This window comes from Lepisosteus platostomus, chromosome 1 (genome assembly GCF_059453375.1).
Source record: "Lepisosteus platostomus isolate fLepPlt1 chromosome 1, fLepPlt1.hap1, whole genome shotgun sequence".
Taxonomy (NCBI): Eukaryota; Metazoa; Chordata; class Actinopteri; order Semionotiformes; family Lepisosteidae; genus Lepisosteus; species Lepisosteus platostomus.
Window position 1 is genome coordinate 71,683,414 of NC_142611.1, and position 23,869 is coordinate 71,707,282.

The 23,869-nt window shown below is 34.5% G+C and overlaps 2 protein-coding genes across 4 annotated transcripts; one reads left to right on the forward strand and one right to left on the reverse strand.

The window, feature by feature from the left end:
• Positions 1 to 323: 323 nt before the first annotated feature.
• mettl14 (methyltransferase 14, N6-adenosine-methyltransferase non-catalytic subunit) lies at positions 324 to 12,921 on the forward strand. Its single transcript, XM_088636382.1, has 11 exons — positions 324 to 510; positions 2,646 to 2,734; positions 3,478 to 3,565; positions 4,028 to 4,105; positions 4,362 to 4,449; positions 5,857 to 5,947; positions 6,886 to 7,027; positions 7,351 to 7,443; positions 8,810 to 8,926; positions 9,674 to 9,884; positions 11,662 to 12,921. Exons 1-11 carry the CDS (start codon positions 445 to 447, stop codon positions 11,970 to 11,972), a joined length of 1,374 nt encoding a protein of 457 aa, XP_088492508.1. The 5' UTR covers positions 324 to 444; the 3' UTR covers positions 11,973 to 12,921.
• LOC148678677 (PACRG-like protein) lies at positions 12,320 to 23,525 on the reverse strand. 3 transcript variants are annotated; one of them, XM_088636404.1, is made up of 10 exons: positions 23,411 to 23,519; positions 22,588 to 22,642; positions 21,879 to 21,946; positions 21,511 to 21,675; positions 20,960 to 21,027; positions 20,628 to 20,718; positions 19,432 to 19,566; positions 18,817 to 18,924; positions 18,408 to 18,488; positions 12,320 to 13,562 (listed from the first exon to the last, which is right to left on the reverse strand). In XM_088636404.1, the coding sequence occupies exons 4-10, from the start codon at positions 21,652 to 21,654 to the stop codon at positions 13,497 to 13,499; spliced, it is 693 nt and encodes a 230-aa protein (XP_088492530.1). In that variant the 5' UTR covers positions 21,655 to 21,675; positions 21,879 to 21,946; positions 22,588 to 22,642; positions 23,411 to 23,519; the 3' UTR covers positions 12,320 to 13,496. The 3 variants fall into 3 exon arrangements, with proteins under 3 accessions (XP_088492530.1, XP_088492521.1, XP_088492539.1); XM_088636395.1 differs by lacking the exon at positions 22,588 to 22,642 and having other exon boundaries at positions 23,411 to 23,525; XM_088636413.1 differs by lacking the exons at positions 12,320 to 13,562; positions 22,588 to 22,642 and adding an exon at positions 13,983 to 17,206 and having other exon boundaries at positions 23,411 to 23,525.
• Positions 23,526 to 23,869: the final 344 nt, after the last annotated feature.

Below are 23,869 nucleotides of genomic sequence, written 5' to 3' on the forward strand. Positions count from 1 at the left end.
ACGCAACAGAACAATATAAACTGATAAAAGGGGGATAATAAAAGTTATATTGAAATGAAAAAAAAACACTATTATTTTTTCGACGACGTACCCTTACATGCATAATTTGTAAGTGCATTATGTTTTGACCAAAACCTATGAATGTTATACAAATACCTACATTCTCCTATAGTGTTAAAATCTATTAGTTTTTTAAAAAGTTTTTAGTTTTTTTTTAAATAACTGGCCAATATTTGCATCTCTATCCTTTTTGGGTGGTAAGTGAAATGACCGAATAGCCAAGAAACATCATTTTAAATCACCGTTTTCTGTTACCCGGAAATGACGCAAAATATCCGCGACTTGTGCTGCTTCTGAAAGAAACGCAGGAGGGAAGAATTGGAATTGGAACTAAATGAGGATTCAGGCATTCTTTGAGAACTTTTGCTTCGGTATCGATAAAAAATGAACAGCCGTTTACAAGAAATAAGGGAAAGACAGAAGCTTAGAAGACAGCTTTTAGCACAGCAGGTAAGGAAGAACATTTGCTGTTTGTTCACGTTACGAAAACAAAAGATAACATAGCTCCCACTCAAATTGTGTTCCAGAATTATGTGATTTGGATTATTTTCGTAGGGGATTAGTTAACTATTTTTATGTGTCAGTAGTTTAAGATCGTAATAAGGTGTTAACCGTAGAGAAGTTAGATTCACAAGAGAGCGATTTGAGATAAATTACATCAAATTCAATATTGCTAAAAAACACAAATTCGCGGGTGTATACAGATCTCTAAAGCATTACGGCATTGCCCTTGGGAGTTGGATAAATATTTACCGTTCCAGTTCTGTTTTAATGATGAATTATATAATGAATAAATAGATAATGAATAAAATCGATACAAGCTCGTGGGGACATAATTACACCTAATTGCAATGTAAATTGACGTTAACAAATGCTGAACTTTTTTGAGTGGAGATTACATGTTATCATATTTTTGCTTGCTTTATTTATCTTGTTTATAAAATTAAACATTTTAAATGGTTTAACTAATGAACAGTAAAAACGTACTGTAGTTTTACGTCATTTAACTTAAATGATCTGTTGATCACGTGAGAAGTGCTGTTCTTTCTTGCAACAAAAAACTTTTAAAAAATCACGTGGTGGCTTAAAAGTATCGGGTGCCCCGAGTTTGATATTGGAGTCGAGTTAAAATTGCAAACAAAAATTGATTACGAATCTGCGCCAACCGCCGTTCAAAAATACAAATATAATTAATGTCAGAATATGAAAGAGCTGACCATGGCCTGCTTGAGAAATGAAGACAGCATGTTTTCTATTGGTGTGATTGGAGGTGACCTATCAGTAAAAGAAGTTGCCTGGAGAATGAGATGTTCTATTTCAACAATCGGCTCACTAGTCCAGAGAAAACGGGAACCCAAATGCAGGCCGGGGGGGGTGATTTTCACTATGTCAGCCAGGACAGTCACATCAATCTGATCTATCTGCATAATTGTTAATAAACTGTATTGGGAAGTAGCAACGGACATTCCAGGAAGAAATCACAGTAGAATAACTAGCTCACAATTTGCATGAAAATGATCCGCATACTCCATTCAAGTCACTGAGAGTAACAGCGATGGCTGAGACACAGAATTGCTGTCTTCTGTGGGCCGGAGCACATTTGTGTAGGCAACAGAGAGAGTGATGGACAGTTTTAATCATGGATGAACCCATTTTTCCCCTTCAGAGACCTGCCAGAAGACATGCGAGAGGATGCCATTGCTAGCATTGCATTGTTCAATCTGGGGGGTAGTAGAAGTGAAATTTCCTTCAATGAAAAAATGTCTGGGATGCAGATTAATGCCGACCAATTTATTAATAAGGTCCTTGATACAACAGCTTTTCTGTAAATAAGAGCCAATCCAGGTGTCAAGTTTACCACCAGTACAATGAAAGACTATCCAGGGCTAGGATTACTGTGGCAAGACTTCAAGAAAACAATGTCCAAGGTCTTGCCAAGGACAGCTTCTTCTCCTGACCTTTGTGTAATTGAACATGTGTGGGGGCAAATTGCTAATGCCATGGACAGGAGACAAACGCAAACCCTCCAGCATTTCCTAGCTGGCGGCTGGTGCATAGAAGAGGGAAGAACACCATACATCACTGTATCCCAAAACTGGTCAAGTTTGTGCCTTAGTATTGTCAGGATTGTGGTAATGTTAATGGAGCTCATGCCCAATACAATTTAATTCATAATGTTCTTATTTTAAAAGTACATTACATATAGTGAAATCATGATTTTGTTCATGTCATCTGATTTTATGTAATATTTGTGTCTAAAAAAAGATTAAATATAATAAAAGTTGCCATTGTCACTCACATTCACCACCAGCTATGCAAAGCACAAGATGTAAGATTTTTTCTAATGGAAAATCACCGAGTTGAAAACACTTTACTTGAGTGAGGGGAGTTTTTTCCTTTGCATCTCAACAACTTGTGGCAACTTGTAACGGGGGGCCTATATTTGTTATCCTAGAGCATTTTTTTTCATAATTGGAATTCTGGAAGATTGAAAGATTCCATGATATCAATTTGCTGAATCCAAAAGAACACAGTCCAACAAATTCTGCTAAGGTAATATACTGTATTTATACCGTTCTTCACAGCTAGGAGCTGAGAGTGCAGATAGCATTGGTGCGGTGCTGAACAGTAAGGAGGAACAGAAAGAAATTGAAGAAACCAGAGAGACATGCAGGTAAGAAAGAAACACTTTCAAGGTTGTGTACAAAAATTGCTACAAATATTTGCCAGGCTAGAAATATGTTTGACAAAAACATATTTGGTTACATTTTGATAAATAGTTTAATAAGCACCCAAAGGTACTTTGTTAGGTTTATTATTGTACCGTTATTTGGGAACATAATATCTAGCATGATTGTCCAAAAACTATACTATTTTGTTTATTGAACATGTTCTTAATATTGGCAGGAGCACATGATGATCCAATTCGGTATCGTCCTACATAATTATTATTCCATCTTTTTGTTCTTAAATATTAGAATAAGCCTCACAAGTTTGGATTTTTGTATTTCCTAATGTTTTAATCAATAGTATATTTATTCAGCCGAGCATTTCTTTAGTCTAACATTTAACCCGTTTAATTGAAAAACATTCTTTCTTCCTCCATGTTGTCAGATTATTGAATTTAACATCTACTGATTCACACGGATGCTGAGTTTTATTCAAGTTGTTTTATTTAACTTTGTTGTTGTAAACTGAACTCTGACTCTCATATATATACTCTATATATGTCTTTATTTCTGTATGCAGTGACCTGTTCCTTTTCCTGATTCTTTGATATTCTGAATGTTAAGACAGTCTTTCTGCCAAGACTAGCTTAATCATTGTTTCAATGCCTTCCTTTACTGTCCCTGACTCTAGTTTACAAAGATCTAGGACTCTAGAATATTTTCTCTGATGAATTTTTCTCCTGCCAAGGGCTTCTTATGACACTTCTTCACCTGCTACTAAACGCAAGTGTCAGAATGAGGGAGAAGACCCTGAGGAGGCTGTTGAAGAGCAAAAGGTAACATTAACAGTCTTTTTCTTTTAGTTATGTATTTTAAAGATAGACAAGAGACAGAAAGTGACTAATCTGGAAAACGCCTTCATGGTTTACTGGGGTCGTTTTGTTAAAATCTGAATTTTGTTAAAATCGCTTTAGCTAGAATGTGTATGCCATGTTTTGCTTTTTGATTGCATGTCAAGTGCTTTTGGGTGTTTGTATTTTAACTGGACTTAAATGTTGGTCGTTTGCAAAAATATTATACAAAATTTACTTTTGGATAAGAAATAATAAGGAAAACAATATGTGCTGTGTTACATCTTTCTAGCCACCTGCGCAGTTTGAATATGACAGATCCCAAATCCTGGATACCAAAACAACTCCTCAATACTAAATCACAATCCTTAAATTTGTGTTTTGTTCTTCCATTAATTTGATGTTCCATTCTTTACCTTTATTTGAAATTTCTTTATTATTTGCAAGGATGAAGTAGAGCAACAGCAGCCTGATGAAAATGTGCCATATGAAGAAGTGTACAAGGATTCTAGTACATTTTTAAAGGTGGGCTCCTCAGATTAGTTTCAAGGACAATATGTCTTCGTACAAAGAGGGTTTTGTGTTATCACTTTACAAGTAGTACAATTAAAACATCTAGATTCTGTTAAATATATTTTAGATCTGTTATTTATATCTTACATTGCTTGTAAATTGCTGTGCGTTTCACTGCTATATACAGTGCTAATAAGCATAATGTATTAGTCACTTGAAAAAATGATAGTATCTCCGATGACACTAAGTTGACCAATTTGTGTTTCAGGGAACTCAAAGCCTGAATCCTCATAATGACTACTGCCAACATTTTGTGGATACTGGTCATAGACCACAAAATTTCATTCGCGATGTAGGTATGTAATATGTAAAATATCTGAAGTTAAAGTGTATATAATTTTTTTCTCTTCATAGCTATTTAATTTTTCTTTTTAATATTTCTATTTTAAAACGAGTTGGTTACACTTACTGATAATGATGATGTTTGGTTTGTGCAGTGTTGCCAATAAAATGTAAATTATACCTATGGATTACTGTTCTTTTTACCTTACCCTCAAAATGTATTCATATCAAGTTGATCAAGCAAAGATGTGCATTAGGATTTTTTTTAACATTTCAGAATAAAAACATGGTAAATTTATGATTGCCATTACACAAATTCACCACAAAATAATGTTAGATATATCTAAATAAACACCCTGTCAAAGATGAAAATATAATGCTTTAAACTTTAAACATCTTAGGTATCAAAGGAAATTGAACACAGAAGTAAACATTCTGTATCATTTCAACATGTGAAAATGAGATCATTGTCTCAAGATCTAAGTTAAAAGATCAGTGACCTAATCAATTCCATAAGACATCTTAGTTTCAACTGTGCTCTCCAGATCCAAGATGTTGAAGTGGGTGGTTGTCACTTTACCAGGAACAGGATATAAGAAAATTTTACCCCAGTGTGTAGATGACATCTTGCATCTGGAGCGTGTGGTAGAGTTCTTTGGCAACATAAAAAGACACACATTTGCTAAACAAAATAATTGACTCCACAGCTGAAGGGAACCACATGATGTGGTTGTGTGAAATGTAAATTACATTTTTGGACTGTCTCATCTGGAGTATTATTACCATGGAAGAATGAAGCTCGTGTTGAATGTTATCTCTTCAAGTAAAAGTGGAAATGGCTTTGTTCTGCGTTAAGAGTTATTTGGCACCGTCCTCGTGTTCCCGTTAGGATGGCAGAACAGGTGGATTTCAAAGCTTACCAGGATATTTTTACCAGGAAAACTGGTGCTTTCTGTTGTTCAAGCTTAAGCATGGTTACAAGTGGATTTTACATTAAGGCAGTACAAAGCATACATCATACAACATGACGAAAATGTTAAGAGCTTGAGAGGTCCTGCATGGAGGACTGGCAAAATATCCTTCAGGAGTAATTTAAAAACCTTATAATTAAAATGCTACTGGCAACACTTCCTCTTGGTTAAAGGCTTAAGGCAAAATGAAGGTTTGCAAAATACCGATTGCTCTAATAGGAATAAATTTGATTCATTCGGCAATATATACAGCTGTTTTTGACTGATGTATTTATACATATGATAATGAAAGTCATGACTTTAGTTTTGGTCTTGGGGTTTGTTTCTATCGGAGTGTATATTTTGGTTTTCATGACAAATCACCTTATAATTACAGGTGAGGATGTAAATACATTTTGAGGCTATTGTATATGAAATTGATTTTGATTTACATTTGTACTGTTGTTTCAGGTCTTGCTGATAGATTTGAAGAGTATCCTAAACTCAGGGAATTGATAAGATTGAAAGATGAATTGATTGCGACAACAAATACCCCTCCCATGTAAGTTTAATACACAAATTCAAGTGCTGATATATAAAAGAATGTTTTAGTTAATTGATAGAGATTAAAATATTTATCTTTTTTTATACACATTTAGGCACAGCTCCTGAAATGCTTAAGCAAAATGTACTAATTTATGATAGTCATGAGTGAATGCATATTGAACATTTAATATTAGAAAGTATTTAAATCAGTGGTTCTCATTTCTGGTATACACTATTGTCTTGTTTCGTTTTGTTTCAGTTAATTGAGGTAATCAAAGTCTAATTTATTTCCGTTTTTGTTAAGTCTTTTTTTAAAATTTGTGTTCAGCTCTTGAAAAGCTGAATGAGATTTGTAATTGATATGAATCCTGTGTTAATTAGTGAGTTTTAGTACTGCCCTCGTTCAGGTGTGCCATCTTAAATATAACCTTAAGCAGAGAGAAAAGCATTGAATAACTAGGAGCTGTCTGATACAGTTTCATTTCCTCCTGTGTCTGTTCATCATCAATTAATCACCAATCAAGAGGTGCTCAGAAACAAGGGGGCATATTTATTAGCAAGCTGAGGAGAGACTGCATAAAGTTAAATGTGCTCAAGTTGTTGGAAATAAAGAACCTAAGAATAATGTACTTTTCTTAAACTGAGCTAAAGAAAGTGGATCAGTTACAGGTACCAATTAGCACGAGTGAGTAAGGGCCCAGTCCGAACAAAAACCAGCAAACACAGAGGAATTCTAAAACCAGTACTGAGAACAACTTGCTTAAATGATCAGATAATTTAAAATGTCAGATTAATCATTACGATAGAAATGTAGTAATTTTGTGTGTGTGCAAGCATACCTTATTAATGGAATATTTTTCATCTGCAGGCCCACTTTGTTATTGACATGCTTTGACTAGTTCCACATATAGATTGCTTCCTTCCACTTTAAAATGCCATGCTTATTTCTTAAAGGTATCTACAAGCAGATCTGGAAACTTTTGACTTAAGGGAACTAAAATGCAAATTTGATGTGATTCTCCTCGAGCCACCTTTGGAAGAATATTACAGAGAGTCGGGAAGCATAGCCAATGAGAAGTTTTGGACCTGGGATGATGTGAGTTAATCCAAAACATCTGAAAATAAGTTACATGCCAAATATATGTAACCATAAATGTTTAGGGTTGTCAAGATGCTTAGGTAGATTTTTACTGCATACATGTATAAAAACTAAAACGTTCTAGTCTAATTAATTCAAAAAGTCATTCTCTTGCAGTCCAATATAAAGTATGTTGTAAACCTATGATATGTTACTCATGTTTTGCTGATAAAAATAAAATAGCCATTTTTCCCCATCAACACTACTATCACAGTAGGTCCAGAAATACAGCTTTTTGTTATTATGAGTAATTTGTAACTCCCTCTCATATTACTTTGCAGATAATGAAACTTGAAATTGAAGAAATCTCTGCACTGAGATCGTTTGTCTTTTTGTGGTGTGGATCTGGTGAAGGCCTTGATCTCGGTAGAATGGTACAGTATCAGCACCAGCCGTCGTCACTCTCAATGCATTGAACCCCATTGAAATTTGTTAACAACCAGCAAGTGACTTTTATTCTCACTCTGAAGAATGGAAAGAAAAGCCTTTCCAAACATTCTGAGTACATTACCCTAAGCTGAGTTCTGTTCAGATTCTAAATGCTTGTACATGTCCTGCACTAATGATTCAAGAATTGTAGCAACTATTAGGATGATATATTATTCCTAATAAAACAGGAATTAATTTGTTTGCTGAATTATAAGGTATAATAATAAATGCAGTGTACAGCCTGCAATGTGAGGAACCCCAAAGTGCTTCACATGGATAAAAAATGTACACCACGCAACAAATATACAAGGTCTTCTGCCAAGCTAAGCATTTCCCCAATGCTGTTTACATTTAATGAAATTCAGTGGTGGAGACCTGTCTGCACGTTTTATTAATCACATCATTATACAGTATTAGTGTAAGTTCCTAGCTCCATGTGTCCCATACCCTTGAACCAGTGAGCCACTTCCTTAGCACTAATCCTTGTTTTACTTATATAAAGGAACTGCAGCTGTTTCATTTTGATCTGTGGGTGTGTGTGGTGTGTGAGCATGTGATGTACAGATTGAATTGCAAAAGGCATTTTGAAGGGCAACTTTTGTTTTGCTTATTGTATAGTAGGCTTAGTTCATGGTCCTGAATTATGCCCTTTTGTGATTTCTGGGCTACTCATTTGATTTGGGCCCCATGTCATTTCATGAAATCTTTGTTCTCCTGCAAACCCAGACGATTTGTAAATAATCTGCTATAAATATTGTAAAATAATGTAAGATTGTAAGAAGCATTTTGCAGCATTTATACTGTGCCTTTTCAGTATTTCTTTTCTTCTTTCCTCAGTGCTTCCAAATACTGGAATTATCTGTTGTGTTCTTGTGCTGTCTCAATGTTTCAGCTACGTTGTGCATTTAAGAAAAATGTTATAGAAAATACTGGATTATTTAATTTGCATATATTCTCTCTGTGATGATGTTAATATACGACATTGATTAATGAACATTCTTCATGCTACATTTCCTCCTAAGTAGCCTTTTCTGGTTATTTTAATGAAGAGGCCAACAATAGTTTGTGGATTTGTGGTTAGATTCCACTTGCCAAAATAATACTGTTGTATTTTTATTATTTTGTGTATAATTATTACCTTTACTCATTTAGTGTAGGTGTTTGGCCATTGATTGGAAGACCATGAACTCTTTTTTTTATATTCCTTATTCATAATATTTTCACATTTTCAGTGAACAAGCTGGATATTAAATGGTGTGTCATTTCATTTAAATCTGTCTGTGGTTCACTGTGAAAATGTTTTTCTTGTAGTGTTTACGAAAATGGGGCTTCCGAAGATGTGAAGACATTTGCTGGATCAAAACCAACAAGAATAATCCTGGGAAAACAAAAACTCTGGACCCCAAGGCAGTCTTCCAGAGAACAAAGGTACAAATCGTGTTCAAGTAAAAAGAAAAATAATAAGGGTGCTTTTCAAATATTGTATGCAAATAAGGAGGACTATATAAAGTGTTTTAAACACTCCTTTTATACTTCTGCGTATAGCTCCAAAGTTTGTGGAGCTGTCACCATCAATAATTGTATTCTTAAGGTCTTTTATTGTGTTGTGAATGCTCTTTTTTCAACCTGAGGCACATTGATATGCAGATAAGAGAGAAGTGCAAGGGTCCTGGAAATGATCCTCATGCTGAGAGACCGTAGGGAGTAGGGGTGAAAGGGCTTTTTTTGTTCTTTTTGGAACATGTATTGCCATTGATTGGTGTCATATTACTCCACTAACTCTTTATTCAACTTGGCAAGAAAAAGCGTAGGTTTTAGCATTTTTGGTCACTGTTTTTTATAATGGCACTAAATATTATTTAAAAAGTAATATGTACAAGGTTTGAATTTAATTTAAGGTTTGTAAAGGAGGTAAAATATGTTCATGTTTAATTTAATGTGCCATTAAGTAAATTGCAGCTGGTGCTTTAGACAACAGTAGAATATATTGTACTATTTTCCACATGGAGTGAAATGACCTTTTCAGTATTTGTATAGCCCAAACTGAAACTGTTTGAATTTTTTCATTGCAATTGTACCACTTCCTAATGGGAGTCTGACGTTTATCCATGTTCTTCATTTATCACTTTAGAAATAAGTTGGTGTCAAAAGTTAACTTTTCTGGTCTTCTTTTAGGAACACTGCCTCATGGGAATTAAAGGAACAGTAAGGCGAAGCACCGATGGAGATTTCATCCACGCTAATGTGGATATTGACCTGATTATTACAGAGGAACCAGAAATTGGAAACATTGAGAAACCTGTGGAGATCTTTCACATTATTGAACATTTCTGTCTTGGTCGAAGACGGCTCCATCTTTTTGGAAGAGATAGCACGATAAGACCAGGTAAGAGAGAATGTCTACTGGAAGCAGTATTTGTTGTAATGTGAGAGAAAGCAAGAAGTTCTAGATCTGGTACTAGATTTGTTTACATTTTAAGATTTAAACATTGTTTTATCAAACGTCACTTAATCACTTGCTGTTTAGTATTAGTTTAAATATTTGTGTCATTAAATATTTGTCTGATAGTTAAGTTTAATCTTTAAACTGATTCATTGTTGAATAACTACAGTTGTCCTTACTATTATCAATATGTATTTTGAAATGTTTTAGTTTTTAATCTGGAGTTGTTTCAGGCTGAGAACCACATTAACAAGGTCATTATAATTCACTCTAGATTTGTGCAGGGTGTCACCTATTATAAAACAGAACCTTTAAGCGGTTTAGCAAAACTTTTCATTGTTAGCTGCCTCATGCTTCGATCGCAACATCTGCTGGACTGACTGGCTAGCTAGTAGGGATGGCTACCGCCTCTGGAAAATGTACCGCGGTACATGCATATACCACAAACTATTTTGCATGTTTATATATGGAGACTCTCTCGTAGTTTGATTTCATGATTAGTAAAGCATATTGAGTTCTTACAAAATAAAGTAATGACAATTCTTGTTTTGTTGTTTTATTAGAGCCAAAGAACTAGAAATAACACTGAACAGTGTAACAGAACAATTTAACAACATGCAGATTTTTGTCAGTCATGAAATGATTAAATCTTTTTTCACAAGGTATTGGAGGTTAATTTTGCTTAGCAAGATGACAATGTAAAATTCAAAATATGACAGGTGCTTATAAGTTGTAACATTTTTCTTTACAGTGAGTAAACTTGACATTCACAGCCTTATGAAACATGTTTAGCATGTTTGATTGCCCTTTGCTATTTCATCTAAAACGTCAAAGAATCCTCAATACTTGCTTAAAACATTGCTGTGACAAGACATTCTATATTTACTTAACCAGCTTAAGACAATCTTACTTGCAAAAAAAAGATCAAAGCATGTCTAATGGTAGTAATGGAATTAAAAACATAATCAAGGCTAGACTTCCTTGATAACTAGAGTTATAGTAGAATCAGAGAAACTATTGAAAATAAGTATGTAACGTACCATTAACAATGTCAGTGGTAAACAACCCTTAATATTACAACAACCGTACCCCATGGATTTGTAAAGGAGTATTTGATGATAATTTTCTCTGATTTTCCATAACAATATGTGGATACTATCAGAAATTAGAATTGCCTCAGCAAGACAACTCTAAGGAATAACCATATTTTTTTCAGAAGAAATAAGAAAAATAATCCTGGTGTTATAATCAAATACTCCTTTCCACGTGATTTCCAAAATCACGTCATATCTCTAAACTTACTAGGCAATGATATGCGGGAAATACCTTTAGTATGACTTTTTTTAATCACTCTTTTAAAGTTAGACATTTTATCGCAGTCATTTTGTTCTTTGAATCAAATTTGATTTTATGAATATAAACAGTAGGAAATCTTTGTTAAAATCGTTTAACAGAAACATAGTTTGCTTAACCCCAGTATATTTTACATTTTACTGTGTCAATTTCCAAACCACTTGAAATAAAAGGCTTATGAGTGGCAGTAGACTAATTGTATTAGTGAAAACACAACATAACCATTTAGAGCTAAAACAGCATCGCCGATTACAAAGATTACGCTTTGTTGTGGTATTCGGGTGCTATTTAAACAGAATAAAGTGTAGGTTCTCAATGTTTCATTTACCAGTGTTTACTAATACATTATCTGTTATTATTTCTACAGGTTGGCTGACAGTGGGGCCAACATTAACCAACAGCAATTTTAATGCTGAAGCATATGTGTCAAACTTCAACGTGCCCAACTCACACTTGACAGGGTGCACGGAAGAGATCGAAAGACTTCGTCCCAAATCCCCGCCTCCAAAATCCAAATCGGAAAGAGGCGGTGGAGCCCCAAGAGGAGGAGGAAGGGGAGGGGTATCAGCAGGACGTGGAGACCGGGGGAGGGAGCGGAACAGGCCCAATTTCCGTGGCGACAGAGGGGGTTTCAGGGGACGCGGTGGACCTCACAGGGGGGTATTCCCTCCACGATAGAAATGAGCGGGGAGTCAAGAACCCTCTTTTCTTTTTTTACCCTTTAATTTATGAGGGCACATCAACATTTAGTTATCAAGTAGGGATCTTCCAGAGAGTGGACATGGGCCTGCAATTTCTTATTGGCTAGACACACTTTACCAAGGATGAGAATAGTGTAACTATTTTTAAGTAAAACATTTTTTGTATTACATGTCAGTGATGAGAAGGTTCTATTTTTATTATTTTATTATTTTTTTAATTACAAATTTTTGCAAAGGTGTGTATGCTGGCTGCTTCGAGGAAGTCCTAGTGCCCTCATCAGAGGCATTTTATTGGATTAAAAAGAAGAATTTCTATTTTTGTTATATCTGTGGGGCTAAAACAGTCACCTGCAAAGATTTTATTTTTTCTACTATCCACAAAAAGTTAAAATGTTTTTATCATCAGAATGGTAGTAATTTGACCTAGCTTAAAAATGAAACATGACTGTCTTTGAAGAGAACTATTTAACATCTCCATCCAGTATCAACTACCCTTCTTTCCCCTTTTGTCTTTTTGAGTTGAAAGGTCTGCAAGCATTTACAATTTATCATAGAATTAAATTTGTTAATTTTACAAACTAGTTTAACTGGTAAAATGCTAAATGGCAAAAAAACCCTAATTTTTAAAAAGGAAGTGTTGATTACTAAATGCTAAATATCTCATCAAACTAGGATTAAACTAACATCCCTATTGTATTACTGAAATAAAAATGCAACTTTATTTGGCCACTAGTTTTCTTATTTTACTATGCACTGGAAATGATCTTTGCCAACATAGGACATTTTTTTTTCTTGTTGTCCAGTGTTTTGAACATTTTTATAAAATTTACAGAAATGTACTTGTTGAAATACAAATGTTTCCCCAAGTTTTTTTTTAATGGGGAAAAACACACTTGATTTTTAATAAAACCTTCCATCAAACCTTGTATTATTTTGTTATATTTTAACAGGTTGACAACACCCTTAAAGTAATTTTTGTTCAGGGGACCAAAATATTTCTTGGCTTGCAAAATAAAAAGTAATCAGATGCCTTATTACTTACAGTATGACATTTTGGAACATTGGTAGTCTGGTTGGAAATACAAGCTGATTTGTTTCCTTTACATTTTGGAAGCATTTAATGCTTTCATTTTAGTCTAGAAAATTATCAATTAAATAACTAAGGAGCTGGAAGCTTGAAAACTGTGTAGTGTAGTGGACTGGAGGGGCATGAAATTCAGCTGCTTTGTTGTGGTTTTTTTATTCTTTTAGGTGCTAATTAACTCCTGCACAGTATGGTAACTAATAGCCTCTACCAAAATGAAATGGGGATCTGCAGCATCTCTCAATATACATCAATGGAGCATTCTGTAAAACAACAGATGTTGCACTTACCATAGAAATCCCACATCTGTCATGCTTTACAACATGTGGCCCCAGAAATCTCTCACCTTAGCAGCTGCATGGGAGAGATGATGCTATTCTGGACTTCTTGTGCCTTCTGCCATGTTGCTGGTTGAAACTAATAATAATTTTGTACTGCTGACATATTCAGGAACCACACTGCCAGATATCTTCCACATGGCACCTGCAGCAATACAGACCTATATGTAACCAGGACTTTGCATACTAAAGCCTCTGTTTATCCTTTTTTCCCCAAAGCATTTGGGGAATTTAGCATTTGTGTTAATATTTGTCATAATTGATATACAGCAAATTAGTACATGGGTTTTATCCAACAAGTAATTTGTCATACGTGGCTATGCACCATTCTACATGCTTGAAAACTGTGAAGCGTAGTGGACTGGAGGGGCAAAATCTGTGTTAACCAATCTGATTCATTGATATGACATCTTCTCCACACAGGAAATAATATTTACTCTCAAGAGTCGACATATACAGTCTGTTACTCCCATTTTCTTATTAAAATATTCTTGACTAGACACAGTAGATGTGAATGAGGGACACACTGAACACAGAAAAGAAATAGCCCACTGACATCAATAAGTGCCAATAAAAGCAATCTCAGTGTTTTATTTACCTTAAGTACAGATGTGTACTGGTTGGAAGGTTTTGATAAAGACAGATCACATTTCTGAATCTGTATGTGGTACTACACTTTACTGCCATAGCGACTGCACCATTAAGTGTCTAAAAATGGAAAATCATGCCTCAGTTGTGGTGGGACAGATTTGTTTTGCTTTGTTTTTAGAGAATAAACAAAGAGTTTTACAGCTGTGACCTACTTTTACATTGTAAAGCTCGAGTTGGTCACACATAGATTTTTTTAAACTTAATTCTACAGTTTTATGATTTCACAATGAAATCCACATATCCAATATCACTCAATATTAAGACTAATATGTAATTACTGTAATTACATTCAAGAAGGCCCCACTATCTTTGTAAAGAACAAGAAAAACAAACAGGTCTGCACTGGATTATAAATGGCACACCATGCTAATTATAGACTGCATGCTGGGAAAAAAGCTCTAAACTGTACCAGAATAAATTTACAATCTTGGAAACAGGTTTTACATTATATGAACAAATGTAAAGTGGAAATGTGAACTAAGCTGATTCACCAGCATTTCCAAAGGGCCGTATAGAACAAGGGTGACATCTAGTGGTGACAGTGCTATGACGATCTTAGTTTCATTGGGGATAAACTTGTTCAGGATGATCATGTAATCCACATTCACATCACAACTAATTCAAAATTATCTGCAGAAAACACACAGAGAAAACCCAAACCACACAACAAATCTGATAAATATTTCAGCTCATCACATAATTAGCCCTGTTTATTCCCAGATGAAATTTAGCAGTGCAAAAATTATATAGCTCACAATGCAACACATTTCAGTACTGCAGATTTCTATCCTGTCTTTACTGTTTTAGAATGTGTTTTTCTGAATACCAAAACAACTTTTTACAAAGTAAAACATCTTCAGAGAGGATTACCCATTATTGATCAAACAAATCATACGAAAACTAAGTTTAGTTTACAACAAAAGTCATACAATATTCCATAATAAGCAGTATTAAGAAAATCTCTACACGGAGACCTTTGCGTTGTGCTCATAAGACATAATAAGGTAAATTTAAGATTACTGTACGCTTTCCACTGCATAGGACACCCAAACAATTATATGAATTTTCTCACAATTAAGGGATAATTAATATTTTAGCACAATTAATATTTTTAACAACTTTAATGTCCAGAATAAAGTAAAAGCTTACTTACACAAAATAAGTCAAGGAAACACCACCATAGTTTGGACACTGCCACAGTGACACCACCAATGCCAATTTGTAATTTTGCGATCTTTTGAAAAGGGTCAGAGGTATCAGTTTCTTTAATAATATCCTTAAGTTTATTTCTTTTGTTTTCTATTTTTTCTATTCTATTATATTTCTATTTGCTTACTATTTTTCTTCCAGACCAGTAGTTCCCAATGTGTTTTACTGGGACCACTAGCAAGACCCTGGATGGTCCTCCAGACAGTCTGTGGGCCAGTACAACTACTGATCAATCCAAAAATAATGCCAATGTCTTCACCTTTTGTGTTGGACAGAATAATATTGAACTCATGATGCTAAATGTGAAAATGAGTTAAGGTAAAAGATACCTCTTTTAAATGATACCATTTAGTATCAAATTCAAGGTGAAAACTGAAATCAAATCCATAGGCCTGACAGCATCAGAGCCAATACTTTTCTCTCCAAATCCACTAATATAGTGGGTAATACTAACCTTGTACGTGGGTAATACTAACCTGGTATACACACATACCTGTATATCTGACATACAGTATATATTTGCATTTTTAAAGCCTTGTATGAAATGATGGGCAGTGAACACATAAAAATTATTTTCCATACTGATGTCACCTGGCTGTCACAGAGGAACCCACTCCACCTCATTTTCAAACTATGTAAAGAGATGAAAATCAACCCACCGGTGAATGGGTGAATTGTTTGCTCAACCAGCATACTTATCTGATTTTTTTCATATTCTGATTTCCAGGGAATATTTTTAGCAACTTTAATGTCCAGAATAAAGTAAAAGCTTAACACATGGAACTGTGATGCGCCTGTCGGATTGCAGAGTATTTTATTATTTCCCAGAATCAGACGCAGGCTTTACTTGGATCAGAACACCGTTTGGAAACAAGGAGATCAATGTTGAGCATCCACCGAAAGAGGTGGATAATCTTGAGGCCATATTCAGTGAGAAAACGTGATAGATTACTATCAAGATTGATAGATTACTAATTGTGCATTAGTACAGAGTACCCTGGGCTCATTGACATAGCTCTGAAGCACTTACAACAACTTCAACAACTTACAAAGGCAAAATTGTATTTTTTAACACTTCATAGATTTGTAAGCAAAATAAGACAAACCCTGGCTGAACATGGAGTCAAATATGAGATTTAAGCTCTCCATTTTAAAGACAAACTTCCCTTTGTTGGTGTTTCATCAGAAATAGCACTATTAATCAAAACAGGTCAGAAAATGAGTTAAATGTAATAGTAGAAAAATATCTAAATGCTCCCCTTATAAAGGAACCCGAATAGCTACATTTTAAAAATATGATGGCACTATAAGTATTTTTATTATTATTGGGAGCAGAGGTGCCTGTGAAAGTTTTAGAATCGTTTGAGTATTCCGTAGGCCAAAATGTTTTAGGAACATTGGTCTACTCTAGACTCTATGGGTAGAGAGAATATGGGTTCACATTCTGCTAATATACATGGTGTGTTTTGGGTTTTCTAAGTAATGCAATGTATGATTATATACAGTTATTCTAAGATTTTATTTCTTGCAAGAATAATAACATGGTTTATGCATTAAAAAATATTATAAACCATTTTGTTGTGTTTATGTTACTAAAATACTCTTTACAAACAGTGCAAGTCAGTATCAAACTATACTAAACTTTATCCTCTTTCATATCTATTTTTCATATAACTCTTCTATCCTTCCTACGGGAAGGTAATCATTTAGGATAAAGCTGATATCCCAAATGTACAACAAAACAATTCAGTATACATTTCAGCTCAACAAAACATGAAGACAAAAATACCAAAAAAAAGTGTTAAAAATGAACCAGTCACAATGCAGCCTGGAATTTTCCAAAAATATCAGTCAGTTCATCCCAGATGTCCATCAAGAGCAAACAGAGCTGTAAGTTGGAATTTTGGATTTTATAACAGCAAAACTTGCCTGAAACAGAAACAACACTTTGAATTGCCTACTGTACTACTTTCCAAAACATTTCAGTAAGAAAAAATATTCTTTCCACTACTCAAATTACAAAAACATGCAAAAGTCTAGTGAGATCTACTTCTACAATTTTTCTATTTAAGTTTTTAATAGGGAATTCTATATGTTCTTTTTATACTTTTTACGGTGGAGAATGATGAATAAAATTTAACCTGTGCATGAAAAATGCCTCTACCAGCTGAGCCACTGGGAAAGCACCACTTATGTTTGAAATCCAAGGTTTTCTTCATAGCTTGTGACTAATATACAGTACAGTATAAATCATTGAATTGACTCAGTACTCTGGTTATGTACTGCACTTCTCCCAATTTAAGGGGGAACTGCAGTTCCAATTTCTCAGACTGGTGATTAAATCTCAGTAGCAATATAAATGTTTCAGAAAAAAATGACAAATTTCAAATTAAGCACAAAATCGTGAACTTTGTGAAACTAATGTAAGCCGCCATGTTGTTGCAAACTTGCATTCGAGTTTCCACAAATTGCAACGTGAAGTAGCCCCTTCCTGCTCACTAGCCCCTTCCTGCTCACTAGTCTCCATAATGACTAACGTAATGTGATAAACGAGCGATTAAATACAGGTTGTGCAGCAGACATTTCACCCCAGAAATGTCCCCATGTGATCTGCATGCAGAGTTAATGAGTAAGTATTATTTGTCTCAAAATTGAGAGCAATATTTCTATTAGATTAGAAGAGATGTATTGACAAGCCTGCTTGTTTACAATGTCATAGGGCCACACACGTCACCGGAAGTTTTGCTGCCTCATTCTCAATCACAGAACATGGTCCTGCACATACCTGGAAATGTAATCTCTTTTGTGATGTAAATTGGAGGTTTTACAAGTTACTGTGTACATTTTACTTTTATTGCAGTTTGAAATGCACTCATCAGTGCTGATTCTTTCTAACCCCAAAATATGCAAATGGCATTGCAGTTCCCCTTTAATTAAGTTAAAAATGACTCACATAACTCCCTGAACATTATGTGAAAAATAAGTTTGTGTACTGCAGAATTTTAAAAAGAAACATGACACAAACCATTATTGTGATACATGATACAGGCACTTTAGATAAACATAGGTGCTCTTGACAAATTCTACAAATCTATGAGTGTAATAATGGAAGTTTAGTCACATGGCTTACCTTTCCCCCATGCTCCTCTAGACTTTGTAATGCACTGATCACCTTCTCTTTGTATTTCTTGTCCATCAGTCTCTTTGAAAGCTAAAAATACAGTATAATATTGTTTTGAAATGTTAGAAGTAGAACATCCTAAAGTTCATGTTTAATCCAAAATCCTCAAACTAAATTACTTTATTAATTTCATATTTCTAGACTGATTTTACATAGCATTTTGCAAAACTAAGCTAATCTTCACTTTAGTCTTTAGAAAGGCAAATAATACCTGCACTAAAAGTTATATATAAGATATAAAAATAAACTTATTGATGTTTTTACTAGTTTTGTGAAGCATTTCTTTTCAAATCATTCTGCAAGATGTACTAGTATATTTCAGCAGTTACCAACATTATAATTTTGATAAAAATCTTACACTGGTGAGTATATGTTTAAGAAAGTCATTCAGAGCAGGACCAACAACAGCACTTAGTTGAACCAGGGCATTCAACCCTCTTTCGAAGACCTCAGCATCCGTGTGTGTCTTAAGGGAGGAACAGACGAAAAAAAATTAAATCAACATACAGTATGTAGATATAAACAGTATGTAAAATATTATACATATAGTATTATACATAAAAAGTTGTTATATTTTGTCCATGGTATGGAATATATAAGCTTTTGTAAACTATAGAGATCTTCATATTTGTTACAGAAGATAAATATTTATAGAACAATATAAAGCAAACAATATCAGGAGGTCAGGACAGGTGAAAAAGTGTTCGTTGTTTGAGCAGCAATGGTGTGAAAATGTAATGTACTGTACATCAGGACTGAAACCCACATGCTTTGAAGTAACCAGCTACTGGATGGCTTGAGAAGAAAGGACTACTCAAGGACAAGGACAAAACATACAACACACAAAACTGCAAAGGTAAGTGGTGATGTCTTCCTTTATAAAGGCTTTGAGTAATTGATGAGCTAAGAGGGAAACAGGTGTGTGATGAAACTTAGGCTGCCCCTCCTCCGAGACTTAATTTTCACATCTCACCAGAGCTGCTTTTAGTGCTGGCACCAGTTTTGGAAGCAAGGGTATAGCCTTTTCAGCTGCACCATCAACAAGGAGTAACTCTCTAAAGCCCTCTTGTGACACAAATGTGTATGGATGTTTAGTCTCTCTCAGCCCCTGAAAGAAAAGAAAATATTATTTCATTTATCCCTAGTTTTAGAGTCCAAGCAAAAAAAAGATTTTTGACTTAAACTATAGAATAAAACAAACATGGCAAATGTAGATAGTACTGGAAGAGTTCTTCTGTTTGTACATTTTATATTTAACAGCTACCAAAGCAATACAGGGAGACCTAGTATGTTTTTTTCTTTGAACTAATCCCATTTGCTATGTTTTATTCCAGGCAGATATTCAAATCATATATAATACATTATTTGACATAGTGACTAAAGGCACGACCAAGTTTTGTTTTAAACATGTTACATAAATCATGCAGTTTCACTGAATGCTCAAGAACAGGAAAGATCTTCGGCTTTTTAAATCCTTCACTTATGATATATTGCATATCTCATCTTACAAATTTGGCCAACATTTTTACATTTTAAGGACATTATCCAGGTACAGTGAGACCATAATTATCATGAATAATTTGGATTTGCTCTTCCTTTGACCACAGAAAATATCATTCAAAGATACTGAGACAAGAAATACATAAAATTCTTGGCAATCACCACAGGATAAATAACTTTTTTCAATTACTCTAAAATCAACAGTTTTTCCAGACTAGGAAATCCCTAAGGTAGGCTTATTCCCAGAATTGCCAAGGTTCTAATAGTAGTTAGATACTAACAGGAATGCTTTTTTTATTCCCACTGGAAAAAGAATCAGCTATTATTCAATTTCCTCTGTGCTACATCAAGCTCTCTAATCATGTACTTCATGAAGCAGCATGGAGACTGACTGAGTGGGTCTCCATACACATGGTTTAACAGCTGTGCAACCTACTCAGGTTTAATTCTAAGGCTGAAATCCAGAGGACATACACAAAAAGGAAGATCAGAGAATTCTCTTCCTTCTTTTTAGGTTTAGCTGCTAAGTAGCTATAGATGAATTGTATAGAATGGATTTTTCCAAATACCAAAACAAAAACATTATTATAGCATGATGGTTCAACAAGCAACCCCCCCAGAAAATAACAGTTTACCTCAGCAAGTGTCCCCCCAAAAATAAAAGTTTACCTCAGCAAGTGTCACAAGTAAAGGATCAAAATCAATGGATGCTGGAGGTATTTCCCACCGCAACTTGTGTTTGACAGATCCATGAACCAGTCTAAGCAAATGAAATAAAGTGGGAATATAACATGAATTTCAATACATTTCAAATTTCAAAAGTCATGAACTATGAAACGAAAGTCAAACAGTTTACATTTAAAGTCAGCTTTGTTTTGAGCTCTAGCAAAACAGAAAAGTGAAATTTGAAATAAGAATCTACTTTATTTAAGGAACCTAAATACATTTTTATGAGGAACAGTACTTCTACAACACACATCATTTGAAAAGAATAACTGTACCTGCAGGGTATGCCCCCTTTGGAGTACACTGCTGAAAATGCTGACTGTGTCTTCCCTGGACCACAGAACTGAAATTTAAGCACAAGAAGTAAAAACAAGGTTGTTTCATGGTATCATGGCTGTTTCTCACTACAAAGCTGTTAATCTAATTATATAGTTGACACTTTCATGCGTGCATGTATTAAATTCTATACCCACCTCTTCATTTTAGATATTTATATATTAATCACACTCCAGAACTCATTATGTCCTCTATCTATAAAACAAATATCAACACAGTGATAAAAACAGTGGTCTAAAAACAAATATCAACACAGTGAGGAAACTAGGAAACCTGATGTGTTAATCTTACTTCCAAAAATGACAGCTGTCTCTGTTTGTGACCTGCAGCAGATAAGGTAAAATGCAAGGAGTGCATATTTCCATCTCCCATTACAGAAAAATAAATGGCAAAGATCACAAAATTAATATTCCCTGTGCTCAACTAAAGCAAACTCTGACAAATCAGACCTACAGACAACAAATTTAGCTTTGCAGAAGAAAACACTTACAGGATCCACCGTCTTTGGGTTGAGTTGATCACTGGGCTTTGCCACAGGCTTACGTACAGGAACCTGGGATTCTAAAGTCACTCTTAGTGCTGGTTCGGCTTTAGCTTTCCGTGTTGCAGGTTTCCCACGGAAAGTTGCGGACATTCTGCTTTCATAAAGTTTTCCCTAAAATATAAAGAAAAACTAATAAAAAACCATCCAGGATTATCCAGGATAAGTGCTGCCAAATGGTATATTTATTACAAGAAACAGAAACATGATAGGCTTTTGAACTCACTGATATTCCAATTATTTTTCCAGTACCATTTCCTAAGAACATTATGTGTCCAGTAACAATAGTATGTCCTCAACATCATATGGAAACTCACCTTTGAGTTCAAACTCGTGCGACGTGTAGTAAAATAGCCTCAGTGCCCAGCTTTACATTTTCAACTGTCTGGAGAGGAGATAAAAGAGTGGAATGCCTTTCATGGTTAATAAATAATATATGGTTATATATTCATTGTTATATGTTATATATATTGCTTTGACTGAGGGCTTCCCAGTTTTAAGACTGCTTAAATACATCTTAGTGAAGCCTAAGAATTATACCATCAGTTGCACTGACAAAGAAATTAAAAGGTTTTTACAGGGATCTATACTGAACAGAAAGTAAGAAGATATATAGAAGATAAGATATTTGGAGATGGAAATGACTAGATAGAATGTCTTTAGAAATCAGGATAGATAACAGAATAAAGGATAAGAGAAAAACTATCTTAATGACAACATACTACTGTATATCCACACACTGCATCCACACCAACATGACAAATAGAGGACCCTAAACAGAAATAAGATTGATAATTCCTTAAAAATAGTGAAAGCTATGAGAGCCCATTAGACATGCATCTTCCAAGGTTTTAAAACTGGAAGCAATCACAACCTGCAAAACAATCACAGGAGTTCTGTATTACAGTCAGTTAACATCTCAATTCAATAATACAAATAATGTCATCAAAAACCTCATATTTTAAATTAGGTTCCACAAGAAGTATGTAGAAAACCGAATTTCAATTCTGCATCTGACAAACTTACCTTGAACACATCTGAGAATTTTGTAGGAACTCTCTCAGCTAGAAGTAAGTTTAAGCTAGAAGTTCAAAAAAGTATTACCCTTCTCAGATTTAGTGATGGTACTTATCTTTTACAGTGACAAATAAAAACAGCTAGTAGATTATCAAAAAGTCATGAGATCTCATCACACCATAAAACTGCACAGTGAGAAACCTTTGAAGTTATAATCCTTGATGTGTAGATGCTCCAACACTGGGAATTATCAGAAGGCCCTATTCATAGACAAAATACCCTAACCATTTAATCAAAACAAATAATTGTGTATTCTTTTTTTTTGTTTAAAAATCAAAACATATGGAGTATACAACTGAATCTGAGTTGATTTGGAACATAACAATAGGTCAATTTGTACCTAGACTGCGGCATGCAATAATTAAAAACAGTTCAGAATTATCTGTATATATTAAAAACGGGACTATTTTCAGAGTTTTCTGTGAAACTACGTTGCCACCCACCGTGGCATCAAAAGATCGACATTAAACGTACGTCACCTATTACTAGTGTTCCTGTGAACACTGCAGTGACAAAACGCCAAACAGATCCAGTATAAATCCAAACCCTGGTTAAATTAAGGCAGTCTGCCGACAATACAGCATGCCGATATTCTGATTTTAGAGTGTTAAACAATAACGTCAAATTACTTTGATTTTGACGGATTATTGGAAATTAAAACAGAGCAAGGAACAGAGAATCGAAGACAATCCCGTTTCCAGTCTGCTGAATGTCAGTATTATTCACACGCGGAGCATTCTACCAGTGTAAAAACGCATTAAAAAATACTTACCGAAATTACTGGACTAGACATATATTCACAACACATGGATGCTTACTGCCTCTCTTTGTTTACACTCCAGAGACAAGCGACTTGTTGCTATGATTTTTTTTGTACTACGGAAAAGCGAGAGGGACAAATTATCTTCTTAAATCAGTTTATGCTTAGGAGGTTTGGTCGTTTGAAATTTTCGATGCCGGTTCAGTAGTACTTTGGATTAGACGGTCTGTGGCGAATGAGAAATTTAATAGGCTCATTTTGTTATGTAGTATTATTATAATTATAAAAAGTCACATTACCTGTTTTCTCAATCAGAAATGAGTTTTTTTTCCATCTACGAAGTCAATAAGTAGAATATGTATCAAAATATTATATATTTTATTTAAAAATACTAGAAAGATGGAAGTTTATCATTTTTGTGATTATTTGATTTAAATAGGAATAGTCAATCATTTATTTCTATATGTATTG